Source organism: Alosa sapidissima, chromosome 24, assembly GCF_018492685.1.
Source record: "Alosa sapidissima isolate fAloSap1 chromosome 24, fAloSap1.pri, whole genome shotgun sequence".
In the NCBI taxonomy this organism is placed as follows: domain Eukaryota; kingdom Metazoa; phylum Chordata; class Actinopteri; order Clupeiformes; family Clupeidae; genus Alosa; species Alosa sapidissima.
The window spans coordinates 1,919,563-1,935,990 of record NC_055980.1 but is presented as its reverse complement, the minus strand read 5'-3'; the positions used below and the strand labels follow the sequence as shown (position 1 = coordinate 1,935,990).

General features: G+C 38.5%; 1 protein-coding gene across 4 annotated transcripts in view; it reads left to right on the top strand.

The window, feature by feature from the left end:
- Positions 1-16,428, top strand: part of ryr2a (ryanodine receptor 2a (cardiac)) — a 113,357-nt gene that overhangs the window by 69,388 nt on the left and 27,541 nt on the right. For all 4 annotated transcript variants that reach the window (XM_042082563.1, XM_042082562.1, XM_042082561.1 and 1 more), the window contains 20 exons: positions 56-134; positions 215-304; positions 540-677; positions 1,652-1,729; positions 2,947-3,022; positions 3,617-3,740; positions 4,552-4,667; positions 4,834-4,898; positions 6,338-6,459; positions 7,097-7,146; positions 9,854-9,914; positions 10,163-10,401; positions 10,555-10,636; positions 10,832-10,962; positions 11,508-11,828; positions 12,277-12,517; positions 12,603-12,690; positions 12,936-13,028; positions 13,389-13,559; positions 14,926-14,985. In XM_042082563.1, the coding sequence (XP_041938497.1) occupies positions 56-134; positions 215-304; positions 540-677; positions 1,652-1,729; positions 2,947-3,022; positions 3,617-3,740; positions 4,552-4,667; positions 4,834-4,898; positions 6,338-6,459; positions 7,097-7,146; positions 9,854-9,914; positions 10,163-10,401; positions 10,555-10,636; positions 10,832-10,962; positions 11,508-11,828; positions 12,277-12,517; positions 12,603-12,690; positions 12,936-13,028; positions 13,389-13,559; positions 14,926-14,985 (2,425 nt within the window). The remainder of the gene's footprint in view (positions 1-55; positions 135-214; positions 305-539; positions 678-1,651; positions 1,730-2,946; positions 3,023-3,616; positions 3,741-4,551; positions 4,668-4,833; positions 4,899-6,337; positions 6,460-7,096; positions 7,147-9,853; positions 9,915-10,162; positions 10,402-10,554; positions 10,637-10,831; positions 10,963-11,507; positions 11,829-12,276; positions 12,518-12,602; positions 12,691-12,935; positions 13,029-13,388; positions 13,560-14,925; positions 14,986-16,428) is intronic.

The following is a 16,428-nucleotide window of genomic DNA, read 5'->3' as shown; positions in this document are numbered from 1 at the left end:
CATTCTTTACATACTATGCTTGCCATTTTGAAGTAATGCTTATTCTTCCACACAGTGTGGTTATCCCTGAAAAACTGGATAATTTCATCATCAAATTTGCTGAGCATTCTCACGAGAGGTGGTCTATGGATAAGGTATTTTCATCTTTTTTGGAGAGTGAAGTGGTGTGGTTTGGATAAGAAACAAATCATCAGCTTATGCCATTTTCTCTCAGCTTACCAAAGGCTGGGTACATGGTGACCAGCTCTGTGAATTCACCAAGACACACCCCCTTCTAAAACCATACAAAAGCTTGTCAGAGAAGGTGAGGCTCTTCCTGTATACTTTTTAAAAATGGGTTGACTATATAATGTGCCATTGATATGTTTTCATTAAAATAGTGATCTAAATCCCTGTTCCCAGTGTTTCATTAAAAAAGGAAGATATAATGTTGAGTGTTGCTAACAGCCCTTACACAGTCAACAGTACAGTACCCATGAATACATTATGCCAAATCTTCTATATTGTAACTGCCCTGATATCTATGATTGTTTTACTAGGACAAAGAGATTTATCGGGGTCCCATAAAGGAATCCCTAAAAACCATCCTGGCATGGGGCTGGCTCATTGAGAGGACTCGAGAGGGTGACACAGCTAGCCTTCACAACCGCACACGCCGGATATCCTTATCAAGTCAGGTGACCAAAGAGAAAACTCTGAAAAAAATGATTTATTCCTTAATTATATATAATTTTGTCACCATTTGGCAACAGGGTTGTTGTACTTGCATCTGGGCCTATTGCCCCAACCTTTCTATATGCATGATGGCGCCTTAGTTAAGAGTATCTTTTCTTTGTTCTAAACATGTTTAATAAGTACTGGTAACCAGGGATGGATTACTGAACGGGCCTACCGGACCCAGGCCCAGGGGGCCCTGAAGCTCAAGCCTCTGTTTTGAGGTCACTACTATGTTCTCCACCCCTGATATCTGTGTGATAACAATGCTTTGTAATCAGCATCTTTTTGTACAGCAAGATGCCTTAAATCTGTTGATGGTTTGGTGATGTGTAGGTCTCAATCTATCCATTCATTTCTTTCCACAAAACTCGCCAGAAATCTTCATTAAACGTTTATTTAAAAAAAAAATCCTCCGGGGGGGGCCATGGCCCTGGACCCCTCTAGCATTGCTGAGTTAGGGTGGTGGTAGCCTAGAGGTAGAAGTAGCTTGGCTAGCATGCAGTAGCCTGAAACGTTGTGGTTTCAGTCTCCACCATTGTGCCCTTGAGCAAGACATTTAACCAAAAGTTGCTCTGGAGTCAATGTAGTCCCTTGTAATAGAATTAACATATGTAAATGTTCTAACTTTCTGAGATGGGCATGGGGGCCCTTTTCATGTCTGTGCCCAGGGGCCCAGTGGCTCATAATCCGTCCATGCTGGTAACTACAGTACCAGGATATGTGACATGAGTAAAGTTAATTTTACTTGTAATTTATTTGTAATTCAACCCAGGCTGCATTGTACAAAAACAACTAACAAGATGGGCATGAGTAGCATGATTAGTATTTAACTGATTTGCTTACATTATGATTCCTCATTCCTTATGTACTGAAGGATCATGATGTCTAAATGTTTTGTTAACATTTTTTATGCATTATATTCCATTGCAAGCAGCATTCTATGGAAGGCACTCATGGATTCAGCCCTAGACCAATCGACATGAGTAATGTGACTCTCTCTAGAGACTTACACGTGAGTGATGCTGTAGGCTCTTACCAACAGAGAGTATCTTGGGTGTACTGGTAAACTGCCACCCAAGCACACGCTTGAACTCTAAAGCTATTTGTAAATTCAGGGTCCTTTAGAACACACTCTAGACACTCCAGCACTAAAGGTGGAGCAGAACATCACATTAGTGTAACTTGCAGACTAAATGTTTATTCAACCTTTATTTAATTTGCGGAAATTCATGAAGGGTAGGCCTCATTTTCAATGATGTTGAGATTATGATCATAGTGAAATATTACACAGTAAAATAGTACGCAATAGTTGTAGTGAAATGTAAAAATGCATTACATTTAAAAAATAAATTATTAAAAGACATATATATTAACTGGTAGCCCTAAAATCTTACTTCAAAGGCTAGAATAACTAGATGCACCGCATAGCAGTACATAATATGACCACCGTATGGTGCTGCATGTACAATCCAAATAATGCTTCTCTGGCTTTCCGTCCACCCCCTTACTCTTACAGTACAGTACAACTCCTTATAAACTGTGCATGCACTCCGCATGGTTGCTCAATGGTTGTTGTATCTCAAATTTTCACATTTTCTACAAAAAATATATGTGTTCAAAAGCCTCACTCGCCATGTGTGCAACCTCACTAAGACGAGTCTTCAACAACAAAAAGAGTATTATTTGATGAGTTCCAAATGTGCCTAGATGACTGCACTGTGCTAGCGGCGGTCGTAATGCGAGTTAAGCAAATCATTAGAATAATATTGTTTGGATAAATGGAATCTGATTTTACAAATGCACCCCAAGACGGGAACAGCAAATGTTCCTGAAATTTAGTTGTGTTACATTCATGTAATCACAAATATATTAAAACACATTGTGATTATGCACATATACAGTATATCCCATTCCCATTCCTTTATAGTTCTGATCAAATATAAAATATGGCACTTTGTCCATCAAACTTGAGCTAATCTCAGTGGCAAATTTATAGCCAATGCAAATCTGAGTATATTGATACAAATATCTGAAGGAGTGGTTGTAGAAAATGTCAACTTAGGAATCTTTTAATTGCCTTTATGTATCAATAAAGTATTTGCTCAATAGTAGTTAAGTCCCGTCTATTTTAGGTAGTGATGTTTAATGGAATAACAATCTCTACCTACCCATACAGAATTTTGATGTCAATAGATTTTTCAATGAGTTGTTTGTCTGTTTCTGTTTCAGGCCATGGCTGAACTACTTGCAGAAAACTATCATAACATATGGGCCAAGAATAAGAAATCTGAGCTTGAAGCCAAAGGTAGTCTCTATTTCAGCGCCATCACCTGATGATCTATTTTTCCTGTGTTTCTAACTTTCTTTCCTCACACCATCAGCTCTCTTTCAGAAGTATAGAATAGTATAGTATAGAAAAGACGCTCATTATACAAATACTTTGTACCTGTACAGATACAACAGCAAAAAACAAAAACAACTGCAGCTTTTCATACAAAAGGTCACTCCAATACATCTGGAAAGTGTTACGATTTGCATTACCCCAATGCAACCCATTTTTCCAGGTTGAATTATGATCTACATTCCTAGACTCCCTCTGTCAAGTACCCTGGCTGCGCTGTTAACAAACCACACATACGAACCAGAGGCGAATGTAGTGTATAATTTCATATGTCTATGTAGTCAAAGCAGGTGAAATTGTAAGCTAGAAGCTGTCTACTTGAGGATCAAACTATTTAATAAGAAAGTAAATGTACTTGAGTAAGAGTGGAGCGTTCTCTGGATTAAAGTTACTCCTATGAGTACAAGAAACAATTAGTTAGTAGACAAGATTACTACCCACCTCTGCATACCTGCCATGCATTCTCACATGACTTCTTAAGTGTTTGTGTTTTGCTAGGTGGAGGGAGCCATCCTTTGCTGGTGCCCTATGACACTCTAACGGCCAAAGAGAAATCAAGAGACAGAGAAAAAGCACAAGACATCCTGAAGTTCTTTCAGATAAATGGTTATACTGTGTCTAGGTGAGTGAGTGAGGGTGTTTCGCTTACAGTTTGTTTGCTCTCATCCAAATCAGTTAATGAACTCCAAAAAATGTATTGTTATGAATATACTGTAACAGAATTTTCTGAAGAATATTATATTCATGACATCATATGGGAATGACTTCACATTGGTTAACGTTGACTTCCCATTGAGTGAACTTGAAAGAGAACTGAGTGATTTCCCATTGGCTACTTAAAGAAACGTCTTCCAAATTCTATTCTGCTTCACACTTCACACAGAGAAAACATGCTGTCTTGTGATCAAGGCTTATCCGTCAGCTACTTACTTGCTACTATTATGCATGCTGGTAGTTTGTGCTCTACCACTTACCAGAAGGCAAAGCACACCTGGCTGCATGAACCAATTAGCTCAAACCATTGATTAGCCCAGGTTAAAGTTTGATCACATTCCCACCACAGACAAACTAATTCAAAGTTCTTTTGGAATTGTTACGTATGTACCGAGACCACCTCTTTTCAAGGGTCTCTGTGGTGGTTTTGGTCTACACCCAATCGGTACACCTGACCAAGTGATTTCCGCCAAGGAATAAGACAAACCAGAGTCTGGGGGAGTTGTGGCACAAGCAGCTGCAGCGTCCATGCTACATTTGAGTTCAAGTGCCCACAGGGACCCGGGTTCAAATCGGACTCGCAGTCATTTCCCGATCCCACCATATCTGTCCCACTTGCTTCCTGCCATTTTTCACTGTTCTATCTGAATAAAAGCAAAAAGCTCAGTGCTCTTTTAGCAGTGACACTAAACTGTATGTATGTATTGTACAATTCACAGGGCTAAAAAGGAGCAGGAACTTGACACACCCTCCATAGAGAAGCGATTTGCTTACACTTTCCTACTGCAACTCATTACCTATGTGGACCAAGCCCATGAACATTTGCTGGAATTTGGTAAAGTGAAAATAGACTATTTCTATCACATTCTACGATTCATTATGAAATCATAATGCTTTGTGCTTTTTCCTGTGCAGTGTTCTTGAGAATATTTACACTACATTTGTACACCATATTCATTATACAGCAATTGGTTGTGATGCTATTTTGCACTTGATTTCAGATGCCAGTAATCAGCCAAAGGGAGAAAAAATGTGTCATGACCAGCAGATGAAGTTTTTTGGGAAGGTTAGTATATTTTTGAAAATTGGTTGCAGGTTTGGAATAGTTCTGTATCTAATACCACTATGTGATACCCTGTAAAATAGTACTGGCTATTTATGTTTTGAACATATCAGTTCATAAATCATTTATTTATTTTACTGTATCAACCCATAGGACATGAGATCTCACCTGTTTCTCCTAAGGGACCCTTAGGAGAAATAAGGTAAGATAAGAATAGATTGAGCAGATAAACAGAATATTTTGAGATCCTAAATTGAATTTACAGTAATTTGGATTTGGGCTGAGACAATAGGAGGGGTATTTCTCAGCTGTAAGTCCATCAGTAATTCCTTTTTTGTTCTGAATAGTAACTGTTTCCAAAATGGTAAGAAGCAGACTATAATTTAGCAGTTATTTTATTGTTTTTATTGACACCTTTTGCATACCATGTATAGAAAGTAAGTTAATTTACTAGACTAGGCTTCTTTAGAATGTCCAACCACACTCACACCAAAGGGTCTCAACTTCAACCAGTATACACCCTGGGATGCCTAATTTAACAATTAAGGCAAAAAGTACATTTGCCTCAAGAATGTGGTGTTTACCCATAATTAGAGTCTTGGAATGTCAGAAAAACACAGCACCAACAATTTCATGGTAAAGAGAGATCTAGATATAAATATATAAAAATGAGTGTTGCGGGCAGATTGCATTTGTAGAAAAGTAGTCATTTATATATCTAGCAACAGAGGAAGAGGAAAGGGAGATGAGACAAATAGAAATGCATTTACAAAACCACAGCTCAACCCCTCGCATCCCGCTTCCTGAAAGGTGCCTTTCAGCCCGACCTCCACGTCAGTGCCCCTGTGGGACCTCATGGTGGTGCTAAAATCTCTGAGACTCTTTGACGCCCTGCAGGGGAGGCGCACCTCACCATTTGGAAACCACTTGTCTAGGGATCCGAAGGACGCAAAAAAAAAAAATCTATCGCTTTTTAGTAACTTCAGTAAAGAAGTTTACAGTAAGAGAGGAGACTGGGCCAAGCAAAAAACGTACGCCCTAGACGATATTAAACTCAAAATGGTGTAGCTCAAAACCAATCTACTCCTCGCCCTGACACCGGTCAAGCCAGTGAGCAACCTAACGACCCTGTCAGTGAACCCTGCTTGTATGCTTGTTCTCTGCAGAGGTTTTTAAGATCCTTCTCCATCCGAATCCCTTCTACCAATCTAAAGTGCTGGGCTCAAGTTTATTATTGGTGAAGCTACTGTACCTGTTAAGCTATAAAGGATGCATTGTGACATATTCTGAAACTTTACTGAGGAGAACAGCACAATACTTGATTTCCAAAGTGTAACTGAATGACAATTATCCTTAAGAAAATTGCAAAAACAGTCATCACTCATTTTGAGTGAGTAATTGAGTGACTCATTTCAATCTGATTTGTGTGTCCTTTATCACAGGTGGTCTTACCCCTCGTGGATCAGTACTTCAAAAACCATCACCTGTACTTCCTGTCTACTGCATTACACCCTATCAGCAGTGGTGGCCATGCCTCCAACAAAGAGAAAGAAATGGTGACGAGGTAAGATTGCTAGATAGAGTGCTAAATAGAGTTTTTTTTTTTACTAATTAATCACTAATTCAAATTTGTTATGCAAAATATGACCCATTTGAATTGTGAAAATAATATGTTTAATAGAAAAGATGATGTACTGTATAGACAATCTATGAGTGAAAATATCTGGCCGGGCATTCTTATAAAGTTCAATACCCTAATCCCCACCTTAACATGAGTTATGGTGTTTGTACAGCTTTATGGTCTCTCAAAAGTAGTTTTTGCTTGAGGTGCTAGTTAAGGTAAGCTAGTCCTTGATGTGCCAACAGTTGTAGATACCTGCTAGACATTTCTTTTGAACAATGATCATAAAAGAGCTTTGTGTGGAAGTGTTTTGAGGGCATTGAGCAACAATATTAATTTGAATTAAGGTTGTGAAAAGACTGTTCTGTTTTTGATTTTATTCTCTCGTTTTATGAATCAAAATTTTATTAGGATGAAAATGTATGTAAAAAAGCACATTATAAATACAAATAGAACCATTCCGAAATTCTGACTCAACTTCCTCTGCAATCTTTTCAATATTAACAGTTTTCTAACACTATTAGAAATATGTTTTTTTCTCCTTTTACCTTTCTCTTGTTTTCAAACCTCTCTTGCCTAGCCTCTTCTGCAAACTTGGAGTTCTTGTCAGACATAGGATATCACTGTTTGGTAAGGATAGTGTGGAAACGTTCCAGTATTGTCTTGAGCTGTGCCTGATCATTTCAGACTCTGAAATCATTTCCACAACAAATTTCCTTTGTGTGCATGTTGCTATTTGTCTTCTAACAATTATTCACTGCATGTTTGTCAGGTTTTGTGAATATTATTTGTGAATTTATTTCAGTATTGCTATGTTCCAACTGGGAGAAAATAATGTAAATGAAGATAATAAAAGTAGTGGTCTGATAAAGAAATTTGATTGGATCAAGTTGGGACTCAGATCAAACCTAACCATGTATTCTACATTGTGACACCAGTTCAGACTTAACTCATTGAATGCCAAGCTGTTTTCGGGAGCTTTGTCCTAGAGTGCCAGCAATCTAGACCATTGTTGATGATTTTTGTACAACCACAGCATAATCTGTGTTATAGCTATGAACACATACAATGGCTCGTTTAAAAGGTGAGACTTTAAGCTCTCGGTGGGTGCAAACCGTGTATTTCTACACGCCTCTGTTCCTGAGAAATCCCAAGCTAAACAGTGGCTAGTTTACATCAAAATCGCTGTTTTTTTCTAGAAATGGAGATATTGTCTTTCATGAAATATGAAGTGTTGCCTGTTACTTACTTGTGTAAACTTTCCGGGAAGTGATCAGCAAGACCTGGCGAGACTGCCACCTAGTGATAGACCCACGAAAATGGCCTGGTTTTGACCTGACGTGCATGCGTCACTGATTCGACCCAAAGCGGCAACCGAGTTATGATAAAATGTCCAGATTGTGCGCTTTCATGAGTTTTAGATCGTCATATATCCCAAAAGAGTTCCCAAAATCACATATAAGGTGTGTTAGAGTGTTTCGTAATTTAAAAAAAAGCTAAAAACGTAATATTACGTTTTTGGCACTCAACGCATGGGAAGGAAAAACGTAATATTACGTTTTTGGCACTCAATGAGTTAATGTAAACATAATGAATATATTAACAACTTTTGTAAGGTATTGTTCAGTGTAGCAAAAATTAATTTTAAGTTCTTATTGTTTTCATATACAGGATATTTACACAAGTCTCACATTCATTGTATGCATTGTCATGACTTTAATTAACATTGAATAAACGGTAACACTTTATTTTAATGTGTCGCTGTTACAGTGTACCTACCTAATTAGGTACAGTGGTACAACCTGTGTAACAACATGTACTATCAGGTACTATCATTGTACTTGCATTATGTATTTGTGGGTACCTACATATAGTTGTTACATTGTAATACTGAGTGCTTTTACAAAACTTTGCCAATTTGTCTAAATTTTCATCAGAGGCAAAGAGCTGACCTGAGACCTGCTGGATGGGGTAAATCTGGTCATGATAGATTTGATACACAAATCATTCTTAGCTCCAGTCAAGGCCTCATTGTCTTCAGTGTACATGTAACAGCTGTGCTGCTACAACCTTGTTACTCTTTGATACAGTGGAATAAACCTATTAAGTGTACCAGTTAATTACTTACATGTACATATGACATGTATGTTATGTCTTCGATGTCTTGGAACAGGTCTACTAATTCACATGTTCTGTGTGGTGTAACAGCAGACATGTTTCAACACATCAATTACAGGATGCATGACATCATTGACAGGATGTATATAATATGTATGTACTTAACTGGTAATGTAAGTACTTAACTTTATTTTAATGGGTTTATTCTTCTGTATCAAAATAGTAATAAATGTGTACCAACACAGTTGATACATGTACTACAGTATGTAGGGTAATGGCAGACATGTTCCAAGACACCAATGACACAACATACATGTAATATGTAATTGTAAGTACTTAATTGGTACACTTCATTTTAATGGCTTTGTGCCACTGTATCAAAGAGCAATAAGTGTGTACCAACACAGTTGATATATGTACTATGTAGTGAATTAGTAGACCTGTTCCAAGACATCGAAGACACAACACAACATACATGTCATATGTACATGTAAGTAATTAACTGGTACACTTAATAGGTTTATTCCACTGTATCAAAGAGTAACAAGGTTGCAGCAGCACAGGTTGGAGCTAAGAATGGTTTGTATATCAAATCTATCATGACCAGATTTCTAGATAACTGGTCTTAGGTCAGCTCTTTGCCTCTGATGAAAATTTAGACAAATTGGCAAAGTTTTGTAAAAGCACTCAGTATTACAATGTAACAACTATATGTAGGTACCCACAAATACATAATGCAAGTACAATGATAGTACCTGATAGTACATGTTGTTACACAGGTTGTACCACTGTACCTAATTAGGTAGGTACACTGTAACAGCGACACATTAAAATAAAGTGTTACCGAATAAACTACTGTAAATGGCATACATAATGAAATTACACAAATAAAAAAACACAAATATTTAGTATAGAATATACAACACTGTTCAATATACGGTATGCCATTTTGTGGACATTTTACACAATAATACTGCAATTTGTACACTTCACAGTTGACTTGTGGCATGAGAGTGCCTGACAGGTTAATCGTATATTATAAATAAAGTATAGTACATGTGCTCTGTGTATGATTGATTGATATGATTGATCATTCATAATGCATGTGCATCATACAGTTCTGGACAAATTTATTGGAACCCTTTGGGAAAAGGGAATTTAGTGCTTAGAATAATGAATTTCACCATTGAGCAACAACTCACTTCACTTTCTCTCTTAGGAAATGATGCGGCTTCTATTGTAAACTGTCTCCACATACTAGGACAAACACTTGATGCCAGGTAAATATTCACTCACAAGGCTGAACTGATCTCAAATTCATGTGTTGCTCTGGTATTTTTCTTTTCTATCTGTTTTGACCACCGTTAATAGATGAGATAAAGTTCAGACTTTATCAGACTCAAACTTTTCAGGTTTCATATCAATTTAGACATTGACAGTACAGCTAGTCTATATCTAAAGGGTATATTATTATATTTTTTATAAGATTATGTGATTTATTTGAGTTTGTATCTCTGTTTGTGTTGAGAACTGTGATGAAGACAGGTTTGGACACAGTGAAAGCAGCACTGCGGGCATTCTTTGACAATGCTGCTGAGGACTTGGAGAAAACTATAGAGAACCTGCAACAGGGCCAGTTCACTCACACCCGTGCTCAGCCTAAGGGAGTAACTCAGATCATCAACTACACAACTGTGGCATTGCTGCCTGTGCTCTCCTCCCTCTTTGAGCACATCACACAAAACTTGTTTGGGGAGGATATCATACGTAAGTATTATCAGACCTCTTATTCACTCATTATAATGTAAAAGTTCCTTGACAAACTTTGAACTAACTGAGGCTGTTCCAAAAATATAACCCATAATGATGTCCTAAGAATCCCATTATTTGAACAGACTTATTATTATGTTTTCTTTACAGTTGATGATATTCAGGTGTCATGCTATAGGCTACTTAACAGCCTGTATTTACTGGGCACTAGCAAAAGCATTTATGTTGAAAGGTATGTTAAAACAATTTCTCTCATTTAACACAACTATTTTTTTATTTAATTTATAAGCACTGAATATGTAAAATGTATCTTGAAAAGTAATAGATGTACAGAGTAAAATAAAGAAATATTTGGGCTGGAAGAGATTCACATGTAGGTATTAGTGTTTCAGTGATAATGTTAGTAGAATTTGTCTCCCCTTTCTAGACAGCGACCAGCCATAGGGGAATGCCTGGCAGCTTTTTCAGGAGCTTTCCCTGTTGCCTTTTTGGAACCTCAACTCAACACATTTAATAGTCACTCCATTTATAATGTCAAACCCTCAAGGGAGAGAACAAGTATGGTTTCATTTTTTACTGTCATTGTATAAAACATTTGACTTCCATAAAACATTGTAAAATGCATGTCTAAAGGAGAGACTACTACAGTTTTTGTAAACTGCATGTACATGAATACATATATGGTAAATCCTTACATACATACAAAAAACCTCCTTTCATCTAACCCTTCACCACTACATTTCAGTCACATCTATATCTCATTTACTGTGTAAATTGTCAGTAAGATTAAACAATTATGACCACAGAATGTTTTCCTTGCACTAACGTCAACGACAGATCATTTTGTTTGAGCATTTTTCATTGATTTCAACTGACTGATTTTGGAGCGTGTTCAATACAGTAGTTGCATACATTGCACAGAAAATCCTGACTGTTCTAATCAGTAATTTGATAAATTGTCATTACATTGTTACTTACCTTGTTGTAAAGACAGATATGTTTCAGCAGGTTACTTGTGGCTTACATAGGTAACCTGCTGAAATGTATCTGTGTCTCCTTTTACTGCATTGTCGCTTAGTTTATTTTGCTCTATTTTGTTTCAGCTCTTGGACTACCTGCTCAGGTGGAGGAAATGTGTCCTCTCATTCCATCTCTTGAGAAGTCCTTGGAAGAGATTATGGAGCTAGCGGAGTCAGGCATGTGCTACACACAGATGCCTCATGTGATGGAGGTGGTGTTACCCATGTTGTGCAGCTACATGTCACGCTGGTGGGAACATGGGCCAGAGAACAACCCTGAACGAGCAGAGAGCTGCTGCACCTCACTCACATCCAATCACATGAACACGCTGCTGGGGAACATCCTGAAAATAATCTATAACAATCTGGGAATTGATGAAGGAGCCTGGATGAAGCGGTTGGCAGGTAGGCACAGTATGATAGAGAGGTAGTATCTCTGTGTTTGTCCACTGTCAGACATGTCTCCCCCTACACATCTGCTACATCTCTCAGGTCACTAGATGATAAAGCAGCTTTTGGTTTTCAGCTCTGGAACCAAATTCCTGATGACATCAAAGTTGTTCCAACTGTGGCCAGTTCCATATTTACCATGGATCACCCGCATGCAATATGCCATACTTATCAACAGCTAATTGTAATTCACACAGCTATGTTATAAACAATTGACAAGCTGTGGTATAGATCAAGTTAAATTCAAATTTTGTCATTTGTCCAAATGTTTTTTGGTATAGATATATCTTTTGGGAACATGATATAGTAGGCCCACTAAAGCTTGATACTCAACCTTACTGTATATTTGGAATGGTTTTTACTAACCTCAGAGTAAAACTCGTGTCCATATTTCAATTTGCAGTCTTCTCTCAGCCTATTATAAGCAAGGCCAAGCCTCAGCTTTTAAAGTCCCATTTCCTACCTTTGATGGAGAAACTGAAGAAGAAAGCCGCCATCGTTCTGACAGATGAGGAGAACATGAAGGCTGAGGGACGGGGAGAGATGTCTGAGTCTGAGCTTCTCATCCTGGATGAGTTCACCATCCTTGTCCGTGATCTATATGCTTTCTACCCTCTCCTCATACGATTTGTGGATTACAACAGGTACCATGTCATTTAAAATTGATAAAACTAATGGCATGTTGGGACTTCTCCATTTACATTTTAATTCTAATATTTTTATTCTTAGGGCAAAATGGCTTAAAGAACCTAACCCAGAGGCAGAAGAGTTATTCCGCATGGTGGCAGAAATCTTCATATTTTGGGCAAAATCACATGTAAATCAAATAGCTATCTCTCTCCCTTTCTCTCACTCACTCACTCACTCACTCACACTCAGTCACTCACTCACTCATTCACTCATTCATTCACTCACACACCTATACACACACATGCACACACCTTCTTTTCTGCGTAATGGTTCCACTGTCTAAATTCTTTAGTGTGATTCATGCAGTGGTGTAGTACATTTGCACAGTATAGTATATACAAATGAATCATTGCTCATCTTTCCTGATTGCAGAACTTCAAAAGAGAGGAGCAAAACTTTGTTGTTCAGAATGAGATAAACAACATGTCTTTCCTCATTACGGATACCAAATCAAAAATGTCAAAAGTAAGTACAGTATATTGAGGGTTGTATGTTGTTGATAGTGTATGTCTGAGTTGTTGATGGTGTGTGTCATTGTAATTAGACCTATTCCAAAGATTCCATGGAATCAGAATATGGGTCATGATATGCAGCCAATCCAGAGAATTTAGCCAAAATGTTTAAGGTATCATTATCTTGATGATATCACTTGAACAGAAAATATGGTTCGGAGAATATTAGCTGTGAAATTTTGTGATCCAAATGTAATGAAACTTTGCACAAGAAATCCTTTATAGCCAACAAGGAAAAAGCTGTATTTCTATCATTTTTAGTATAAGATGTGTGTTTCATAGGACATCTTTGATCTCTTGATGTGTAAAATAGGGAGGTGTGTCAGACCAGGAGAGGAAAAAGATGAAGAAAAAAGGTGACCGCTACTCTATGCAGACCTCTCTTATTGTAGCTGCTCTCAAGAGGTTGCTGCCTGTTGGCCTGAATATTTGTGCTCCAGGAGATCAGGAATTGATTGGACTTGCTAAGAATCGCTTCTCTCAGGTATTGTAGCACTTTGACACATTATTGAGAGAGTATGTACAAAACAGTTAGTGGGGCCAGTGTTTTGTATTTTTATGTGAATAAAATGATATGATGGTTCTCCTAGCCAAACCCACTATACACCATGACATTAACATCAAAATCACTCCCTATCTCTTGCCCTATCTCTTTCTAGCGAGAAACTTAGGAGTTATGATCAATGACCAACTAACCTTCTCTGATCATGTTGCCTCGGTTGCCAGGTCTTGTCAGTTCACACTTTACAACACAAGAACAATCAGGTCATACAATGTACTTGGCTCAATACGCTACCTAACTCCTGATACAGGCCATGGTCATCTCTTGACTCGACTACTGTAACACCCTCTTGACGGGCTTCCCAGCCCAGCCTGGCCTGGTGAAATCAACCCAAAAGGGTACATGTTACCCCACAGTCCATTTTAGCTCCACTGGCTACCTGTAGCTGCTCACATTTCATTCAAATCGCTAATGCTTGCCTACAAAGTAGTGTCCAGTTCTGCACCTACTTACTTGAATGCCCTCATAAGCATAAGTTTACCCTCTACTGCTGCTGCTGCTCTAACCTTGTCCTTGTCACACTCTACCTTGATTGTTCCTTTTTTTTTTTAAGTCGCTTTGGATAAAAGCATCAGCTAAATGACTAAATGTATGTAAATGTAAATGAAAAATATATTCTGCTAGTGCAGAATGCATATAGGCAATACTCTGCTAGTCACACACAGGTTTTAGTATAGTAAAGCAAGTACTAGTGGAATTGTGCAAGCAGATTCTTTCAGATGTGTTGACTGTCAAAATACGGGCTGTTTGATGTGCACTGCTGGCTCTTTTGAAGGGAATGACAGATGTCATTCTCATTGGTTCAAAGGATGTTACACCCAAACATAACACATAAGAACAACCCTTTTGAACAGTGCGCTCAGCGTCTGATCACAAAATCATGCATTAAATTAGGGAATGTGGACTGGACACGCCTAAAATGCCTTTAAACTTTGTGTCTCTGACCAGACGTTTCAGATCTCCAAGATAGGGCCCTAAGTGTCTGACTCAAATTAAGCTAAATGGCTGGCAAAGGCTGAGTCCCAGTTCCCCATGCTTGCATTCAAGGGTTACTTGGCCATGGATGTGTTCAGAATAATACACCCTTACAAACAAACCACAAAATCCACAAACCTAACTTTTTGACTTTTGCTTTTGATGTTTCATTTGGTGAAATGACAATTGATGGCATCCACTCATAAGCCACCACCACTCTGCCTCAGGTTTATGTGGCAGTGGTCTAGTTATAGGCCTACTCTAGGTTTGTCAGTAGCAACAATTTCTTTCTTGTGCTTGTTTGTTTGTACAGAAAGATACTGAAGAGGAGGTGCGGGAGACTATACGGAACAATCTCCATCTTCAGGGAAAAGTATGGATTGTTTTCAACCACCTGCATGAACCGTCATTCTACCCTCCATGTTTTGTGTTTTTTTTTACTCCAAAACACTCATTTAACCTAGAGGATTCCAAACAAATGCCCAGACTTCTACAAAATGCATATTGAAGGCGCTCTAAGCGATGTTGGGTAATGTCACTTCTGTTGATGTTCAAACAAAACAGAGAGCTAGCTACTTCAACCACTCATATCAAAGCCAACCCGTGACACTGAGAACAGTCTCACAGTCGCTTCTACGCTACGTCACATCTATGAAACTCCCGCCCTGCGTCCTGATTGGCTCTACCATACAATCTTGTGCTGAAATCACTCTCAACGGAAGCGATCCCAGATGGATGTGAGTGGAGCTAGGCGGAACGAAATTCATCTGGCGAGAGTCAGGTTACATCTCGTCACCGATTTGCTGGAACAGTTTGTTATGTTTTTATGGTTGTTTTTGTTGCCGTTTTTGGAGCCTGGGCTGTCGATAGGGACCGCATTATTCTACAGTGTATTCAGGGCACAGGCAGCTAGCGGATGGTGAGGTGATGTTTGCAGTATGTGACAAAAAATGTTTAGCTTAGAAACCGTGTAACATCACTTAGAGCACCTTTAAGCAATCCCTCCAGGATTGAAAGAAATCATGACCAGATACACCTGAAGATATACCTCATCTTTTCAGCAGCCTCAAACAAGACAAAGTTGTGATTGATTGGTGGTTGGTTCGCTAGAAAGCTTCTAGCACCTATGTCCACTGGTCTTGTGTGTGCTTGCCAGGCTTTCTTCCTGGATTCAACTTTTACCTTTAAAAGGCTTCTTGTGGTGTTGAGTATTACTTCTGAGTATTTGGCGAACACGGTTATGTAAGATTTTTTCAGCTCAATTCACACAGTAAATAAGAAGACACAATTGTGCAAAGTGCTCAACAGCAGCAGCATATTTTAATGTAAGACAAGAGAGGGGTTTGTTTTGAATTGTTCTGTGCTCAGTATGTCACTTTCTCTTCCATATTCCATGCCACTCTGTCTTTTCCATTGTTCTACACGTCTCTGCTTTTCTCCTTTGCATGTGTTTTTCTCCTTTGCATCTTCACCACCAGTACAGCGTCTTTCAAATCAGTAAAGCGCCTCATCTTCATTCTGAAGTGGATCAGTAGCCATCAGGCTAAACACTTTGTACCTGAATTGCTTGGGCATAAATTGCCACCTATGCATAAATGATTACATCGCCATGGCATGTTAAAGCACACAGCATGCCAAGGCAGTGCCAATCCCAGAACATGATTGCTTATGTCGTCAGTAAGTTACATGAATGTCATGACTGTACAGAGCATGTTTGGTTGTATCATTGCACCAATGAGTCAAGATGTGGGAGGGAACAGATGTGTTTTGGGGTTACAATTACACTGGACTGGAATCATTGCAGCATAGCTACACA